The sequence below is a fragment of the Varanus komodoensis genome, unplaced genomic scaffold, assembly GCF_004798865.1.
Source record: "Varanus komodoensis strain SLA01 unplaced genomic scaffold, ASM479886v1 scaffold81, whole genome shotgun sequence".
Taxonomy (NCBI): domain Eukaryota; kingdom Metazoa; phylum Chordata; class Lepidosauria; order Squamata; family Varanidae; genus Varanus; species Varanus komodoensis.
Genome location: NW_025336495.1, coordinates 66,176 through 85,297, shown reverse-complemented (window position 1 = coordinate 85,297; position 19,122 = coordinate 66,176). Strand labels below are relative to the sequence as shown.

Here is a 19,122-nt window from a genome sequence, read left to right as displayed (position 1 = left end):
AATAATAATAATAATAATAATAATAATAATAATGAGTGACGTCGCCTGGTGCCTTTACTCTTTCCGAATATGTGCATGGCTGCTGGGGTGATGCCGGGGCGATTCGGCTCGCGTGCCGACAGAGAGGGCTCTGCGTGCCCGCTGTGGCACGAGTGCCACAGGTTTGCCATCACTGCTTTACCCTTCCACTCACTACTTGCCACATCTGTGTGGCCTGCCTGGGGCTGGCGCTCTCTTCCTCGTGCCGGTCAGTGTCTTTGGACTTTAATCCAGACACTGCTTCCTTCAGGAACATTCAGGTTTGGTTTTATCCTAGTTACATGATGTCCCAGGGATCGAATCCTTTAATCATTAACAAAATATGGGGTGATGAGCTCAAAGAGAGAAGGATGGGGCAGGTCAGAGCTGCCTTGCCCCACCCCACTGATTTGTCCCACAGGACATTTTCCAGTCCCAGCCCCCTTTGTAACCAGCCCCCCAGCAGCCTCTGTCTCTGCTTTCTCCGGAACACTGCCCCCCCCCACACCCATCCTTCTGGCAGAAAGCCAGATCTTCTTTCCTATTGATCCCTCCTCTCCCAACAGAGGACACCCAGCACTGCCCGTATGAAGGCCTGTGCCACTCTGCTATATTTTCCTGCCTAAGATAAAGAAGTGGTTGAAAAGAGTCCAAGGGAGAGCGGCAAAAATGACCCAGGGCTTGGAACCACTGCCCTGGGAGGAGAGACTGAGGAACTGGGCCTGTTCAGCCTTGAGAAGAGAAGGCTGAGGGGGGACATGAGACCCCTCTATAAGGACCTCAAATGCTGCCACAAAGAGGAGGGTCAAGATCTCTTCTTGCTGACACCGGAGTGCAGGACCCAGAATAATCAAGGCAAGTTGTGACAACCCAGATTCAGGCTGGGCATTAGGAAAAGCTTCCTCACTGTCAGGGCAAACGCTGGAGGGGAAAGCGACTCATCTCGGCCGCACCTCTTCGGAGTTTGCAAGAGGAACGTGCTGCAGTGGGGCTCTCATCCAGGCTGTTTTTCATTCAGCTCATAGCTTATGGGTCTTTTTCTGGCTTTTCAGTGACTGCATCTCGCAGGCTTTCCACTCAGCCGCCAGTAAGAGGCTCTAGCGCTGTCCAGGCCAGAGTAGGCAGCCTTCTCCTCGCACTCACACAGCATGGACTTTTCGTGAAATTCAACCTCTTAATGTGAGGCACCCAACCTGCCCGGCCCAGTCTAAGCAAAGACTTAAACCAGAAGCAGGAATACCGCCGCTGGGCTGGAGTGCAGCTGAGCCGCTGTCCCCTCCATGTATCTGCTGCCTCACCTCCTTTTGTCCCAGCCTTTTGGCAACCCATCAGAATTCCAGCAATAATCATCACGGCCAGCAGGAGGGAAGACTGGCCTTCCACTGCCCTGCATCCAATCACCATTTTGGCTGGAACAGCAACAGTACATCCACCCCCCCCCCTTTTTAAGCTAATTTGGTGGATCTTTTAAGAAACACAGATGGAGAAAAAGCTAAAGAAGCTTTTGTAATGTGATAACCCTCAAGTCTCTTCATGGCAACAGAAACTTTATTTTTGAGGGGCCCTCCATCTCTCAGGGAAGACATTTGGCCTTCTGTCAAGATCTTTTGCAATGGGTGAATATGTCAAAGTTATACTGTTATACAGTTCTCAAAGGTGCTGCAGCTTGTTTTGAACCCTGGAAAATGGAGGATGCCCTTGGATGGCTGCAGTCCAGGCTGGTGGAATAGCCTGAAGTGCTCGCCCAGCAGGAAAGAAAAGACCATTTGTCTCAACTGCCTGGAAGAGTTTGTTTTGCTCCAGTTAGGGCAGGATGATCCATTGTGCAAAATAAGCTATTGAGCTGGAGCCCTCCAAGTGGACGGGCTCCCTTGAGTGGGATTCTGTGGCAGTGGGGCACATGCTTCCGTGGCACTGTGCTCCTGGACCGTGCTCGGCAGCTCCCGACATGATGGCTGTGGGAACATTTCCCAAGGGACTGTGCATGCATCCAGAATGACCCTTGGATTGCTCAGTCCACTAGTGCCCTAAGTGCAGGTTGCAAACTGCAATGTGCTTGCATGAAGGCACCTGCCAGCGTGTGTGTGTCAGCACGCAAAGATAAGCCCTGTCAGCTCTGAGGCAATTAATCCAAGTGTGAAAATCGGGGCCCCATCGTCGTTGAGGCCCCATCGGTGCGGGTGTTCAAAGATAGGCTGGACATGTGCGTGGTGGGCATGTTGTGAGCGGAGCCGGCTGGAGCCAGGGGTCAGACCAGATGGCCCGGGAGACCCTTCTGACTCACTCTGTTTCTATGTTTCTATGAAAATGCTGAAAGCAGAATCCACACTTCAGCAATCCACCCTCCTTTCTGGAATTCTGGTCACTGAATGGAAAAGGCTCTGGGATAATTGAAAAATTACACTAATCAGTTTTACAAAATGCAAATAGTCTTTTATTAATATTGAAGGCAATTAAATAACATCATCAAACCTCTCTGGCTCCTGTCTTCAGAATCTGGATGCTCCAAATATACTTCCCCCCATCCCCATCAGTGTCCCCCTTCAGCCTCTTCACTGCTGCCTTTTTGGTTTGGAGCTTGCACAGGAGATGTCTAAAAAGACACACTGCTAACACCTCCTGGTGCATTTCAAGAGCTGGGCTTCTGCCTCCCTGGGGGCTGCAGCCTCGGGCATCACAGTACTCCGCCCAGCGCTGCCTGTGTTGCCTTGTGCCATTATTCTGCAGTCAGCAGCCACGTGGGCACTGGGCTAGTGGACGAGGTCCAGGTGAGCGGGCTCATCCAGTGCTTTTCTATCCTAAGTGCTTCTTGACCTACAGGTGGCATGAGCCCCCATGCAGTGGTGAACTCGCAGAAACTGGCAGACAGGAGTGGCTGTTTCCCCTTGCTCAGCACTCCCAGCGGCTGCCGCTTCCTTCTTCTTGCTGAGTCCTCCGAGTCCTGTCAGTATCATTGGCCTCCATTACGGAAACGCAGCTTGCCGTCAGGTTCTGCTTCCTTAAATATCCCATATTGTGACCCATAGTTTCTCTGGAGGCACAGCCAGACTGAGTCTTCCCCACAGGAGTGGCAACCAGGGTCTCTTAGTCTCATCCAAAAACAGCCTCATTGTCTTGGGTGACGCTGGAGAAGTCTCTGGCTGCTTTGCCCTGGCCCCAGATAACTGTGGACCCCAGGGTAGAGGGTGGGGGATTTGCTAATGCCAGGGAAAGGTTTGGGACAAAATAGCAAGCTGAAGGGAGTCCCCGGCCTCTCTCTTCACTTCCCCAGGGTGGTGTTTGCCCAGGATGGAAAGTTGTCCAGGTGGAACATGGCTCGTCCCCAGCTGTTGACCGCCAGGGTTATGCATAGGACGCCAATAATGTTCATCACTATTCCCGTTTTAGCCTGAAGGGAATGTAAACAAGGAAACAGCCAGGTGAAGTCCAAAGGACTGGAGGGCCCGTCCTCAAGCCGAGTCATTGAGCAACCGTTCAGGAAAAGGGGCAGTGTGGCTGAGCAGGTCCCCATGAAAGCCCCTCCAGGTCTCTCCCCTCATCCAAGAGCACAATTGTGCAGCAGCCTTTGCTCTCCCTGGATGGGTTCTTGGAAGCCCCAGAAGATAATGCACAACACTGGCAGCCACCACACTTCCAGGGAGAGACTCTGCTTCAAGTGCCCATGGGGCACTTTGTTTCTGTTGCCGGTGGAGCTGGAGCCAGAGTGCCAGTGCCTGCCCGCCCCCTGGGCAGGTGGCCAAAGGCGCTCCGGAGACTCCAGATCGAGCGGAGCTTCGCTTCAACCAAGGGACTCGCCAAATGCAGACGAGGCGTCCCACCCCACGATGCCTCTTTGCGGGCCCCTCACATCAGGTGGCCGGCAAAGTTCATCCCCTTATCGCCTGCAGTCCCTCACTCCCATTCTCAAGTCTTGTGGGACGCATTGCTTCTAGTGACCTCGTGGAAAACAGGCCAGGTCTGAATGTGCTCAAGGGGAACATTGCCTCTGTGTAAGAGTAGCAGCTGTGATGGGATGAGGGAGGGAGGACTCCCCGCCCCCAACAAAGCTTCTGCATTTATGGTCTTTGCGGAGAAGGACAAGTAGCACGATGCAAGCGCTGGGGCACCTGCTTACGAGGAAAGGCCCCGGCGCTGGAATTGTTTAAGCTGGAGGTGGGGAAGAGACAGGTGTGCAAAAAGGCTCAAGACGTGCCAAAGGAAGGACTTTGCACAGTGCAGAGCTGAACTATAGAATTCACTTCCAGTGGTGGCCACCAATTCCAATGTCTTTCCAAGGAAATTGGACAAATCTGTGGAGGGGGAAAGGGCTTTCGGTCGCTCCTAGTCAGGATGCTGCTGTGCTGCCTCCAGGACCAGAGGCAGGACGCCGTGCACACCAGTGGCTCATGAGCATGGCCAGAGAGCTGCTGCACTCTTGTCCGGTTTATGGACTCACTGTGGACAGAGCGCTGGGCTGGGGGGCCCTTGGGGTGCTCCTGGGCAACCGTCACGCTGGACCAGTCCAAGGAGCTTCCTGGACTCCCTACAAACTGCCGTGTGGGAACCGTGGAGTCACAGTAGCCCTGCACGGGCTGCTGGGTAGCCAAAGAAATCCCCACTGGCCCGGCAAAGTCTGCCGGCGGTGCCCACCCAAGCCTGCAGTGGGCAAGCGGGAGCCGGCAGAGGGCAGCCTTTTGGTAGCCACCAAGGAGGCCTGGCAAAAGCAGGCCTCACCACGCTTACCATGTCTGAGACGTGGAGGTGGCCATAGGAGAAGACTATGGCGTTTGGAGGGGTTGCCACGGGAAGCATGAAAGCAAACGATGCGCTGAGCGTGCCCGGGATCATGAGGTACAGCGGGTTGACCTCGATGGATTGGGACTAGAAGGAGCAGAGGACAGACACAAGAGAGATTACTCCCTTCCACTTGCCACCGTATCCGCCAGAAGGCCATCACGGCAGGTTCCAGAGCAGTTTCCAAGGAGCCTTCGCAGCCCCTCGTGCTGCCTCCCGGGGCACCTCCCCGAAGCTAACCCTGCTCCGGTCAGACCTCTCTGAAAAGCCTATGCCGCCAGCTCTCTCTGCAACCGGGCCTTGGAAGGTGTCTTTGAAAGAGACCCGCTGCCCCCTCTCTGTTTCCCTCCTCTCACTCTCTCACCGTCGTTAGGTGCATCCCTCTGTTGGAAGCCCCTCAGGACAGAAGCCGTCCTCTTTTGTTTTATACATGGATAGGCCAAGAAACAACTCAGAAACGCTGGGGATGGTTCTTAGGACTTCTTAGATGTAAGGTTAGCAACTGGAGTCAAAGGACCAAATTTAACCCCGTGAGGGAGGAGCCACTAGGGGTCATCCCCAAGTGAGGGGCAGGAGCAGCTGTGGCCCTTGGCTCAGTTCACTATGCACTGCTTGGAGGGCAGTGATGGGCAGCAGAGAATGGAAAGGGCCGTCCATGACACAGGGAAAGCGTTACCAATGATGCGAATACGGGGAGGAAGAGGGTGGCCGTGGCTACGTTGCTGGTGCACTCTGTGAAGACGGCGATGACAAGGGAAAGGATGATGGCGATGGCCCAGGGGGGGATGCTGTGCAGCGGGGTCATCTGGTCCCCGAGCCACTTGGACAGCCCTGAAACCTGCAGAGGGAGAGACACAATTCCTGGCTTAACAAGCAGTCTCCCAAAAGAGAAAGTGCCACCACCTGTCCATACAGAGTCCCTTCCCTGTTGGGGGAACACAGCTGCGTGGAGGAGAGGAGGGGGCAGTTCACCCAGAACTGGCTGTCAGACTGCCAGCTCCTGGCTAGTGGGGCAGGAGAGACCTGGTCAGCTCCCAGCAGGACTGGCAGGGACTCCCATGCTCTCAGCCAGAGCACCTCTCTGGGCACAAAGTGCTGGGGCCGCACGACAAGGACAGGCCTTTCCAAAGGGTCCTGGAAGAGGGCAGTGAGAGCAGCAAGCGGTCCGGAAGCCACGTCCCCTGAGGAACAGCTGAAAGCACTAGATGCCTTTAGCCTGGAAGAGAAAAGCTAAGGGAGGAGGCAGCTGCTGCTCTGTGGCAACCCAGGTTCAGGCTGGGCATCTGCAAAAGCTTCCCTACTGCTGTAGCAATACGACAGTGGAAGCAGCTGCCTGGAGACATTCAGAAAGAAGCTGGACAGCCACCGGCATGGGATGGTGTGACGTGGGGTCCTGCAACAGCAGGGGGCGGACCTGATGGCCCCTTCCAGCTCTACTATTCTATGATGCTATAAAAGTTGAGCTTGCCGTGACAGAGATGGAGCTGACTCTTTCCCTGTTGCTCCTGAGGGCAGGTCTAGAACCAGCACTTTGCAGGGAAGCCAATTTTGGCGAAACGTTAGGAGAAATGTCCTAGCAGGACAGATTGCCTCTGGGGGTGGTAGGCTCTGCTTTGCTGGAAGTACCTAAGCGGAGGCTAGATGGCACCACTCAAAAATGCCTTGTAGGACGAAGACGCTGAAGCTGGAGTGATCCTGCACAGCTCTTGATCATGAATGCGATCCCCAACCCAGGGCCCACTAGCTGTGTCGAATCACCGCAGCAGGAGTTGCAGCCCAGTGTCTCGGGAGGAAGCCCAGCGGGGAAAGCCGCAGTCCACCAAAGCCTGCCAGGTGCTGCTCTGCCCAAGTTGGTTTGCCAGGCTTGCTGGTGGCAACAAGAGGGCTGCCAAGCAGGGCCTCCATCTCCCGGCCTCAGCTGAGCCATGGCTCCCAGCACACCAGGACGGGCAGGCCCAGCAGGGCCCCCTCCGAGTGCCGGCACTCGCACAGCCAGGCCAAAGAGGCTTCCTCCCGACCCTGCGGTGGCTGGCCAGCTGGGACAGAAGCACACAGAATCCTCTTTGTCTGGGCTCTGCATCTCTCTGATCTAGCCAAGGCCCTAGAGGAGGACAAAGGGAGCCTGTTTTACAGACTCTTCCAGCTGAATGCCTGATCTTTTCGCTCCAAACCTGTGAGGTAAAGCCTGGGAAAGACAGGCAGGCCTGTCTGAACGAACAGTGGCAGCTTGCAGCCTAGTACTGAGATTCACTTTCCAAACCAGTTCCCTGCAGGCCAGCCTCTCCCTGTCCTAATGTCGCCTGAATGCAAAGAGCAGCAGCTTATACGGCCGGCAGCAGCCACGTGGAGCGCGCTGCCCTGACCCAGCACACGGACAGCGCCGGATGCATCCTCTCCAGCAGTCACAGGAGGCATGGCAAAGGCCAGCCCCCGGAAAAGCTGGACAGGGTGACTCACGCAAGGGGGGCGGCACTGAGCAATGGGTGCCTCCCACCATGGGGAGCAGCCAAACCTGCCAAAGCTGCAGCTTGCGTGGAGCAAGGGGCCCGGGCTGGGGCAGCGGCCAGCTTCTCATGCCAGCTTCTGCAGTGGGCTTGGGAACCACCCTGGGGAAGCCATTCCACAAGTGCTGTCCTGGGAGGTTTTCCCACCCCGTGCTGCTTCGAGGGTTTCCCTGAAAACGGGGTCAGCATCTCTGATGAACGCTGCTGCACAGGCCCTCCAGGTTCCAAAACAGAGCCAGACTAAATGCTCCCTGGGAACTGTGCTTACTAGTTCAGAAGCTCCCCTGCCACCCACAATTTCATGGCAGAGAAGACCTGGGGCTCACTTAGTTGAAAAGGAAAGTGTACTTTGCACATGCCCAGAAGCACAGCCATCTTGTTCTCTGAAAACAGCTGAGCCTGACGAAGATAAGAGGTGGGACTACCTGGGGTCGGGGGTGGGGACTCCCCATTCCCTGAAGACAGGTCACGGGTGGCCTGTGGCCACCCATCACTCTCACGGCTGCATTCGGATGCGCACCAATCATTTGAGGTCACTCCTTGGGAGGGCACCTGCCTGCCGCTTTGGGGGCCATTGCCCCACCGCCAGCTCTGGACTGAGCCTCATGGGGGCTGGAGGGCACCCCGGCCTGCACAGCACCCCCAGCCTCCCTCCCCTCCCCTCCCCTCCCCTCCCCTCTTCCAAGAATGGGGCCAGCCCCCCCGCCCCAAACTTACGTCGCTTCCGCTGGCCAGGGCAAAGCCTCCCCCGAGCAGCAGCACGATGCTCCACGGCATCTTTCTCTGGGTCACTGCCCAGTCCAGCAGTGGGGCTGGGAGAAATGGTTCCCTTGCAGCTGCAAGAAGGTCACAGGTGGTCAGAGGCGGCAGGAAAGGCCTCCCACAGCCAACCCCACGTGCGTCGGGGGGAGGCGGCGGCGGCTTGGCCTGACGTGCCTTCGCTCAACAGCCCCACCACCGGTGCCGGTTCTGCTCTCCCCAGAGCCCCGTGGGGCAAGGGCCGAAGTGCCCCCGTGCCGGGGGAAGCCCTCCTTCCTTTACCTTCCCCGGCCGCCTCCACATCGCAGCTGCCTTGGCCACAGAAGCCGCACCGGGGCCAGGTGGCGGGAATGATGAATAGCAGCAGGGCTACGAAGATGGCCACCGTGGCGTCCGTCACATACCTGGGTTGGGGGCAGGAGAAAGGAGGAGCAGTGGGGGACGGGCCCGCTTGGAAAGATTAACTGGCCCTCGGGCAGGAAGCGGTTTGGCATCTCTGGTCCAGAGTCTGGGCTGCCTCGAGGCACCTGCAGCCTGCATCTCCTGCCCACTCGAGCCAACGGGCACCCAAGGCAGAGGACTGCTCTGATGCCAGCCACTGCCAGCAAACTGCTCAGGACAGGGTCCCACCTCCTTACCCTCAGAAGTCCCCTCAGGGTGGAGACTGGACTTGCCCTGCTGCGTTTCCACAGCTGAGCAGCAACTGGAACTCAGAACAGGCTGGACCAAGTGTGGCACTCATGCCCCATGCTCCACAGCCCAGGTCCAACCCACCCCAAGTTGTGCTGGTGGCTGCTTCTGGTTAGCTGCGTTTCCCTCCTCCCTGGATTGCGTCCTGCTGAAGCTGAGCCCTTACCCCGTGGAAGCCCAGAGAAATTCGGGAGGGAGAAGGCCCAGGCCCAGCCCTGGTGAGAAGAGAGAGGTCACACAGAGGCAGCAGGCCACCGGACAGCTGCCAGCAGCACTCACTCCTTGTCTTTGTTGAAGAGGAAGGTGGCCCAGCCTGGGATGAAGCCGGGGTCCCTGGTGAACCAGAGGACGACGAGCAGCATGAAGGTAAGCAGCACGTTGAGCTCAGCAAAGGACACGGGGCCCAGCTTCCGGTGCTCCTCCTTCAGCATGCTGAGGGCAGCCTTCTCCTTCTCGGTCCTTTGGGTCCCACAGCCCCACGTCTTCCGGAAGCTGCAGAGAGAGGGGCAGGAGGGTTGGACCCCGGCTGCAGCCCTGCCTTTTTGCGAAGCTGTGTCTTGGGCAGGTCGGGGCTGGCTGGTCGGCCTCTCCCACTGCAGCCGGGGACGGGGCCCAGGGCAAGGGCAGCTGGGCTGGACCAGGCCCTGGGGCCTCCTGGGCCAAGTGGAACTCAAGCAGGAGCAGTAACTGTCCAGAGGAATGGAAGAGGAAGCAGAGGGAGGGAGGCAGATCCAGAAAGGGGGCCCTGGAGAGGGGCCAGGGCAGGGGCCAGCATGCTGCATGGGTGGAGGCAGCAAGTGGCCAGAACAGCGAGCGCACGGTGGCCACTGGGCAGGGTCCCTGCCAGACAGAAGCCACAGCACTAGCCAGATGAGCAGGTGGCCTCCCGGGAACGGGGCTGCCTTCTGCTCAGGGTCTTGCTGATGGCTCCACATGGCTGGCAGGGAACCATCTGCCACATCAGGTGCAGAAGACAAAGTGGTCGAGGAAGGTCCTCCTGATATTTCTGGTCAAACTCCCTGTGAAGCCCCCGTTTGCCTTCCTGGCCCCACATGGCTTTTGTTGCCCCACTTCAAAGGGCAGCCTGGATTGGCCTGCAAAACGCTCCTGCCCCACAGAGCGCCTCGACAGCCGCCCCAGCAGCAGCCAGGAGATCCTGCTCGTCTCCCAGCCCATTTGCACTGGAGAAGGCGATAGCCGAGGCAAGCTCGCTGTGGCCAAAAATCAGCCGCCAAGCGGTTTCCTCCCCCCGCGTCCCCCTCCCTGCCAGCACGAGTCCGTACTTGAAGCCCATGAAGGAGAACTGGAGCCACAGCCAGGCCAGCACCAACATCAGCAGCATGTTGGGGAAGGCAAAGCCAAACCAGGAGGCAAAGTTCAGGATGTCGCCATTCTCGGGGAACAACCTGTGGAGGGAGGTTGGGGCAGTGTGAGGCAGCCGACAGGCAGGGGACGTGTGCTCCATGCCCTCCCAACAGCCCGGGGGTGGGGGGGAGTCCGTCTGGGGCAAAAGGCTGCTCCGGGGGCCTCCCAGTCTGGGGCAGGCCCTTCCTGTGCGGGGAGGGCAGGTGGGGAGGCATTTCAAGGGCTTTCACCGTAGCCTGTGCAAGATACGCCAGCTGCCTGGGGGGCTGGAGGAAGGGGCCTGCCACCACACAGACCTCCACTGGGCAGGACTGGAGAGTGCAGAGCCGGAGCTCCCTCCCCGTGCTTCAGGGGAGACTTACTGGTTCATCTGGCCTTTCAGGACCAGGTTGGGCCCCGTCCCAGTCAGCGTGGCCGTTCCCCCAATGCTGGCAGCGTAGCAGACGCACAGAGTCATCCCCTTGTTGATCCGCTTCTTGGCTTCCCTCTCTTGCTCCTTGCAGTCTTCAGAAAGGTGGCCGTTGGCTGAAATGAAGGGACACAAGCACAGCTTGGCATCTTGCAGGGACGTGGGGTGTGGAGCAGCAGAGATGGCGCTGCATGAAGACCACTGCCAGGCTGTCCGGACAGACCCACCCCCTCTGGCCTCCTGCCCCAGCCAGCCAGTTTCTGTTGGCTGCGTGTGCATTTCCCACCTTTTTCCTCCACGAAGTCAAAGGGGCTTTTGCAGTCCTCTTCCTCTCTCCACCTTATCCTCACAACGACACTGTGAAATCACTTAGGCTGAGAGGGACTGGCCCAAAGTTTCCCTGTAAGCTGAATGACCAAGCGGGGACTCAAACCCAGATCTCCTGAGTTGGCTCTCTTCCCTCAGCTGAAAGCTACTTTGACAGGACTGAAAGGTACCTGGCCTGGGCCACTCACCTACTACAACTGATACCTGATATCCGGGGCAGTAGTAGTTTTTCTTTTTAAAAGCCATCTAACTGGTAGCTCTTGCTACATCTTCCAAGAGCTAATGGTCTGCCTTCTTCTCAGAACTAGATTTCACCCAGTCCAGTGGGGCTCATGCCCAGAGAACTGGATTCTTGCTTGCAGGAGGCAGTTTTCAGTCCTCGTGGGACTTCTGTGTGACTTCCCTACCACCACCGCACTCCTCAAAAGGGAATGATAAGACTGCTTAAAGGCTGAGTGGCCCATGGGGGACACAACCGGAAGTGTCAGAGGCATGAGGGGTCGTAACCACTAGGCAGGAAAGTTTGAAAAACAAGGAGGTAAACAGCCAGCCAAAAGCCCTGGAAACACACCCAGGGAAACACAGTCCCCATTGTGTGAAATATTCGCTCGATGCTGCAGTCACTGGACCTGCTCTTCTCTATTTTGTCTCTCTGTGGCGCAGCCTTTCCCACCTAGAGCCTTCTAGTCACTTTATGCAGCAGCTTCCTTCCATGCAGTCCGGCATGTCCAGGGAAGACTGCCCCAATCTGAACCCTGCTGGCAGAGATGCCTTTGTCAGCGGAGGAGAACTCCCCGTCCACTTCGTCAAGTGGGGCTGCACCTGAGAGAGTTGAACTCTGTCTGCCTTGAACCCACCACAAGCCCCTTCCCTGTCCTCCTGAACTACCAGCACTCTATCTTGGCTGGTTGAGGAGTCTGGCCCTCTTTTTCCCCCCGAGCATCTACTAGTGTGGATCCCATTTCCCCCAGAAGTGTTCCTCTTTACACTTCCCAACTGACACCCTACCAGGCATGGCTGTGTGTGTGTGGGGGGGTGGGGCGGGGGGGGCTTTTACCTTGCACCACAGAGACGCTGAAGACCTTCTTGCCCTCCAGTTCAGACCCAGCGCTGATGTGTCCAGCAGCCAAATCTGTGAAGGCCGGATCCTGGTCTGAGCTGTTCATCTGGTCAAGAACTGCCTGGACGATCGGCACCATCATGGCCGTGGTAGCCGTGTTGCTGATCCACATAGACAGGAAGGCTGTGACACCCATGAAGCCCAGCATCAGGCTGCGGGAGACACAGCGGCGTTCTCTGAGCCAGCGGAGGGGAAACAGCGGGCTGCCCGTCCCAGCAGCAGGCAGGATCCCCTCCAAGCAGCAAGCAAAGGATCTGCAGCCTCCTTCTGCTCCAGCACAGCTGGCTGTGCACCTGCTGGAGTGCGGGGGGGGGGCTCCGGGGGGCTCCTCAGACTGCAGGGGTGCCCACCACCTACCTCTGGACCAGAGGTGCGCCCTAGCTCATCCTGACCTAGTCTAGGAAGTGGGGAGAGTTGCTTACAGCGCAGGCTTTACACCAACAATCAGTAGCACCCGCAGTGCAATCCGCTTGTGCAGGTTCCAATGCTCCACTGCAACTGCCACAATCAGCCCCCCCACAAAGAGCATGTTGGTATCCTTCAGGTACTGCATGCATACCTGGGGAGGGAGAAGAGGACCAACTCACCATCACTCAGCCTTGGCTGTTGTGCGCGAACGACAAGATCTGGAATAAGCTGCACCCTCCTCCCGTCCCCTCTCTTCTCCGGCAGACACCTCCTCTCCCTCTCCATCGCTTCCCAGCCCATGGCCCTGACTTAGCAGGGCCCTCCCCATCTCTCCCTGCTTCTCTGCCTGCTCTGGTGCAAGACCTTCTCTGGGGTCCACGCTCAGCCCAGTCTGGAATGCCTTAGCAGAAGCCTTAGCAATGTAACTCTGAACATGTGGAGAGTGTCTTTGCCTAATCCATAATGCTGCAACTTGCAACTCCAGTATCAGAAGGAAAGCATGGTAAGGAGACTCTTCTCTGCAGAAGTCACACTGCAGCCCCTTCCACTCTTCTCCTTCCCCCCTTCCTCCATCCATCTGTTCTAGCCATTCCTCAGTTTGTTTCTGTCTTTCCCCCAGATTGTTTCCCTGAAAATTTTACTGGTTGCAGCTGATTTACAAAGTGTATATTTTAAAAAAATGTTCAAAAGGCTGTTTTTCCTGCATTGCCTGGGTCTCTTACCTTCTTGGACTCCAGGATGCCGAACATGGGGAACAAAACTACAGGTAGCAGCGCCGTGATGGCCAAAGGGATCACTTCTGTGCACCAGAACACGGCCATGAGGATGATCACGTAGGCACAGCGGGCCTCCTGCAGAGAAGGAATGGGATGCTGGTTGCAGGAAGCAGCTGTGAGGTGGCTGAGGCTTGAGGCCCTTTTCCTCAGGGCATCCCAAGGAGCCACTGGACACGGCAAGAGGTGCAGGAGACTGTGCCCTGCCCCCGTGGTCCCAACACACCAGGATCAGGCTCAGTCATTGCCCCCCACCCCAGCCTGTGATTCTGGGCACTCACACCCACTAGCTTCCATGCCACCCCCTCCCCAAATAGCTGCTTTCCAAAGCAAATGTAGCAGAATGTGCTTGAGCTGAGGCCGTTCTGAAGCAATGCCAGACTGAGCTGCAACAGTCCTGAAATAGGAACCTCGTTGTTTACCTGGTACCTCTCCTGCTTCAGAAACCGGCATGACTGATTGCAGAGTAAATTAAGTGTCTCCCTGGGTGACACTAAAAGAGCTTTCCAAGAAGTATTTGAGAACAGGTGAGAGGTAACTTTTTAAGGGATTGGTCGTGTGAAGGAGGGACTGTTACTAGCACACAAGAGAGACTTTCCTCCTGTGGAAACACCTACACTGTGAAATCCTGGCAGGAAAATCATGCCTCTGCCTGCAATCAGAATGAATTTCTTTTGAGCCACAATTAAACTGTCCACAACTGAGACTTTCTGGATTAATGCTGCATAAACACGCCAGCTTAAACTGCTGACAAGGGACTGAAATGGTCTAGAATTTGTTAAGGCAATTTTCCTGTGGGAAGACCAATTAACTGGCTGGAAACGGTGCTTTGGTGCAAATACCTCCTGCATCTCAATTCCCTTTTGGCCAGAATGACTATTTATCATGCTTCACTCTAGGCTGGGGCAACCACATGCACTTAATCACACTCCTCCAGAACAAACAGAAGGCTTTTGCTAAGGTGCTGGGTTTTAGTGTTGAGTCTCCTCTGCCTGTAGGGAGGGGAGATTTGTTGTGCTGTGGCAGTAAAGAGTCCCGGGGCAGCCCCAAGTCAAACAAATTAATTGGCTGGTTGCTAAATAACTCCTTCTCATTTTATGGCTGCAGACTGACACAGCTGGCACCCACCTGGGCAGCTACAATACAATGCTTACCTTCTGCAACTGGGGGGGGGGGGGTAGGAGAGTTTCTAATAATTTAACTTAAAAGAAACAAACTGTCTGTTTCATGTGCATTGCTTTGTGTGCTCCAGAGAACACCTGTCAAGCAGTACCCAGTTCTAGGAAAACGCATCCCAGCAGAACCACCCAAAGAGTGTGCTTACTCTATCACAAGAGCAGATTAGAAGGGAAAGAATGACAGCAGATATACACTGGGGAAGAGGGGTAAGCCTGCCCTTCAGTGATGAGGCTGCTTACGGGCTCCACATACTGCTTTGGATCGGACCTTGGTTTGCTTGCAGTGTCAGTGTGCTCTTTAGCTTTTCCATTCTGCCTGAAGAAGAAGCCCGGTGCAACCTCAAACTTCTCTACTTTCATCAACACTGGTTGAAGTTTCTGACCCCACCAGGAGCAAATCATTGATTTAAAGTTAAAGAATATACCTGGGCTTAGCAATTAACTTGAGATGAAGTTAAGAAAACCAAGGACCAAAAACCAAGTCCTCTTCAACAAATTTATTAATTATTTGAATGAGGAACTACAAGGAAAGATAATCAAATTTGCAAATGACACAAAACTGGATGGACTAGCAAACACCCTAGGAGACAGAATGAAGATCGAGGGCGATCTTGATAACTTGAACGATGGGCTGAAAGCAACAGAATGAGATTCCATAAGGACAAGTGCCAAGTCCTCCACCTAGGAAAAAAGAAAAACCAAAGGCATCGATACAAGATGGGGAACACGTGGCTCAACAGAACTGAAGAAGAAAAAGATCACAGATAATTGTGGATAATAGGCCAAGCATGAGCCAATGATGCGATGCAGCCACCAAAAGGGGAAATGCTCTTTTGGGATGCATAAACAGAAGTTTTACTTCCAAATCATGAGAAGTAGTCATTCCTCTATACTCCTCACTAGTTGGATCTCATCTGGAATACTGTGTCCAGTTCTGGACACCAAGATTTAAGAAAGATGCAGAAAAATTAGAAAAGGTCCAGAGGAGGGCAACAAAAATGATCCAGGGTTTGGAAACACTGCCCTGTGAGGAGAGACGGAGAGAACTGGGCATGTTCAACCTTGAGAAGAGAAGACTGAGGGGGGACATGAGATCCCTCTAGAAGTACTTCAAAGGCAGTCACAAAGAGGAAGGTCAAGATCTCTTCTTGCTGACACCAGAGTGCAGGACACGGAATAATCAAGGCAAGGTATAACAACCCAGATTCAGGCTGAACATCATAAAAGCTTCCTCACTGTCAGAGCAACACGACAGTGGGACCAGCTGCCTCGGGAGGTGGTGGGCTCTCCCACACTGGAGACACTCAAAAAGGAACTGGACAGCCCTCTGAGTGGGATGGTGTAACTTGGTGTCCTGCAATGGCCTTCATGGCCCCTTCCAACTCTGCTATTCTCTGATTCTAAGGAAGAGACATGATCTTTGCTTGTAAAATACAAACCACCACAATTAAAACAGGAAACTCCCTGCTTGCGTGGCTCGCCACTTCACAGCGGCTAATAGGGCAATGCCTGCTATGGTGGGTGCCGCATGGCGAAGAAGAGGGAGAGGACAGAGAAATCACTGGCAGCTTCCTGTTCAGCTGCACAGGATGCAGTGGCAAGAATGTGGCCAGCTGTGGGGCCCCCGGCAGAATCTCTCCTGCTGCTTGCCTCAGCAGGTATCCAGCTTGGATACCTGGGAGGTGACTGTGACGTTCCCGGGCAAGGTGACGTTCCCTAAAATGCCACCTTGTGGCGAGGAGTTCCACAAGTTAACGATGGGTACTGTGGAGAAGGTCACCCTTGGCATGTTCTGGACCAGGTGGCCTGTGGACTACACTGTCCTTTCGCACACCCACATAAGGAGAGGAGGTGGAAGAAAACGTGCCCCCTTCTGCCCCCACCCCCGCGAGGAAGAGTGAACGGTGCAGCCCTTGGATCCTCCCGAGGGAGAAAAAGCTGAGATGGACCAGCCGGAACGAGCGCTCGCCTGCCCGCCCCTCTGGCACCGGGGCCGAGCAGGGATGGCCTCCCAGGCCCCGCCGAGCAGCGCGGTCCTGCTTTCGCCCCCGCCGATCCTACCGGCGCTGATTTGCGTGTGCCACCTGCCCAAAGCCTTCCAGGACGGGGGGGGGGGGCAAGCGGGCCCGAGCGGCGCTCGCGGGACGCGGCAGGCGCCCCAGGCCGAGACCGGGCGCCGGGGGGCTGGCGACCCGCGGCCAGCAGCTGACCCGCGGCCGCACTGCCGGCATTCCCGTTTCGCGCTCGTTCGCCGGCGCTTCGGGAGTGAAGCTTCCAGGAACGGGCGAAGCCTTCCGCGTGGCTCCGACGCTGCGCCGGCTGCGCCCGCCGCTCCCTCCGCCCGGGCTCCCGACCTGACGGCGTGGGGGTGCCGGACGCCGAGCCGGTGACGGCGCTCTCCGAGGCCCAGGCCCAACCCCAACCCCAACCCCAACCCACTCGGCCGCCAATGTCTTCCTGTGCTTCGCGGGCGGGCGGGCGCGGGGCGCAAGGCTGGGGCGGCTCTGCCCGCGCCCGCGGTCCCCTACGAGGGCTCGCCCGCCGCCCGCCGCCCCCACCTGGCGACGGACGAGCCCTCGCTCGGCCGGCAAGGGCCACTCCCGCCCCGACGGGGCCCCTGGGACGGCGCCTGGGCGGGCGGCGCTCGCGGCATCCCGGCGGCGGAGGCGAAGCGAGCGGGGGCGCCTACCTGGGTGGGCACGAGCAGCGGCAGCGGCAGCAGGGCGAGCGGCGCCCCCAGCAGCGTGGCGAGGCTCTTGCAGCGCAGCAGCCAGCGCAGCGGCGGCGACGGAGCCATGGCAGCGCCTGGACGGGGCGGACGCGATAGCGCCGCGCCGCCGGGCGAAGCCTTTTAAGCGGCCACCTCCCGCCCCCTTCCTCGCGCCCCGGCCGGGCCGAGCCGGCCCCTCCCTCCGGGGCTCGCTGCCCAGGCCCCGGGCCGGCCTCCTTCTCCCGGCCCGTCCGCCGGGCCAGCTCAGCACGATCGCTGACGGAGCGTGCCTCTGGCCATGTGCAGACTGCGCTGCAGCCCGCTCCGCGGGAGCAGCCCGCTGAGACGGTCTCCCTCTCCCCGTGGGCTCTCACGGAGCGAGGCGCACCCGCTGATCGCCCCCCGCCCCCAAAACCCCTCTTTAGGAGGGTCACCCAGCTAGAGCTGCGCTCTTGAACGGCTCCCTTCTGCGCCAGTGAGGAGGCCGCCCGGGATGCCCTCGTGCTGGACTAGGAACTGCGAAGGTGATGCAAGGCCGAAGCTTCCAGCCACGGAGGAGGGAGCCTCTCCTCCTGAGTCCTGGATGCGGACCCAGGGAGCCGGAGAGCTCGGCAGCGGGCAGGTGCAGATGCACCCACGGAGCAAGGGAACAGCGTCCTGGGAGAACCACGTGGCCCTCCACACTCGTTGCTGGGCACCACAGAAGAGGGCGGGTGGTGCCAAGTCACCAGGCTGCCTCATTCCTGCCCCAGCCCCCCATGACGTTTGTCCGGTCCTGGAACCTGTGGCTACTAACGCCACGCATTGCCACAGGAGCCTCTTAAGTCAGAGTTCCCCCTTGGAGGCTCTGAGGGGATTCACACGTGTTAAAGGCAGAAATAAAACCACCTTTGCTTCATTTGCAAAACACCATGTGCTGGATTTAAGTGTGTCTCCTCCCCACTTGATAAGGGGCCTTGGGGATATTCCCATCCGTCTCTGTTCGGTAATGGGGAAAATGGCTCTTATAAAGAGCATGTCATGAGCGAAGCTGGCTGGAGCCGGGGGCCAGACTAGATGGCCTGGGAGGCCCCTTCTGACTCGCTCTGTTTCTATGTGAAGATCCCTGAAGTACAAGGAAATGGCACAGAATTCTTGAAGTGGCTGCTCCAAGTATTTCTCCTCACATGCATGCTTGCCTGTTGCTTGGCGCCTGCAGGGCTTCTTCCCATAAATGGAACTTCTGTTGTGGGGCAGTGGGGAAGCAGAGGCTCTTGCCGCTGGCTCCCAGAATGGGTGAACAATTTTGCCCAGCTACTTTCATGAAGGGGCTGACAGCGGGGACGAGCAGCAAGAGAAGGCACACACATGACATACACCATAGATCTGTTTCATGTACCATTTCTCTGCCCATTTTTTAAACAATGGCTGCAAACTGTCCCAAGACATCTGGTATGGGACAGTATAGAAAAGTTTTAAATAAATAACTAAAAGCTAGCACAGATCTGTAATGCAGCTCTGCTTGAGCACCTGAGACCATGGGCATACCTGGTTGCTACCTGGTGAAAGTATGTTTTTAAATAATTGGAAAGGCTGCTGCTCCCCCAGTCAGGGCCAACTTGGGCAGCTGCATCACTCTCCACTTGGGCTGATCAAGGGGGTGCCCCCATGCTTTGGGGGCCAGGATCTTGCACCACAGTCCAGCAGGCCCAGCGGCTCCACCACCGCGGCTCGCGCACACTCCAGGCGGCTGTTTCTCTTCCCCTGTGCCTGGGGAAAGCGGCATGTGCCCGTGACGTGGGAGTGAGCACTCAGGGGCAGTGCCCAACAGTTACCAGAAAAACCAGCCTCCCTGCATTGCTGGGTGAGGCGGGATGCCAATCCAACTGAGTCCATTTCTGATCTCCATGGTGAGTGTGGCACCGGCACCTCCCCCTGAACTCACAGGCTCCGCACAGGTCAGTCCTGAGCGACGACAAGGGAGGAGTGGAGACCGCAAAGGATGTGCAAACCTGCCAAGGGGCACGGATCATGTGCCAGTGCCATTCACACTCCAGAACAGGCCTGCCTGTAGGGCAGATGAAACGGCTTCCCCTTGGCTTTATGCAT

The 19,122-nt window shown here is 57.0% G+C and overlaps 1 protein-coding gene across 1 annotated transcript; it reads right to left on the bottom strand.

Moving 5' to 3' along the window:
* Nucleotides 1-2,429: 2,429 nt before the first annotated feature.
* Nucleotides 2,430-19,122, bottom strand: SLC13A5 (solute carrier family 13 member 5). The gene is made up of 12 exons (XM_044456146.1): nt 19,082-19,122; nt 13,096-13,224; nt 12,388-12,524; nt 11,903-12,117; nt 10,472-10,634; nt 10,028-10,150; nt 9,024-9,236; nt 8,337-8,458; nt 8,013-8,131; nt 5,468-5,629; nt 4,741-4,878; nt 2,430-3,406 (listed from the first exon to the last, which is right to left on the bottom strand). Exons 2-12 carry the CDS (start codon nt 13,192-13,194, stop codon nt 3,278-3,280), a joined length of 1,620 nt encoding a protein of 539 aa, XP_044312081.1. The 5' UTR covers nt 13,195-13,224; nt 19,082-19,122; the 3' UTR covers nt 2,430-3,277.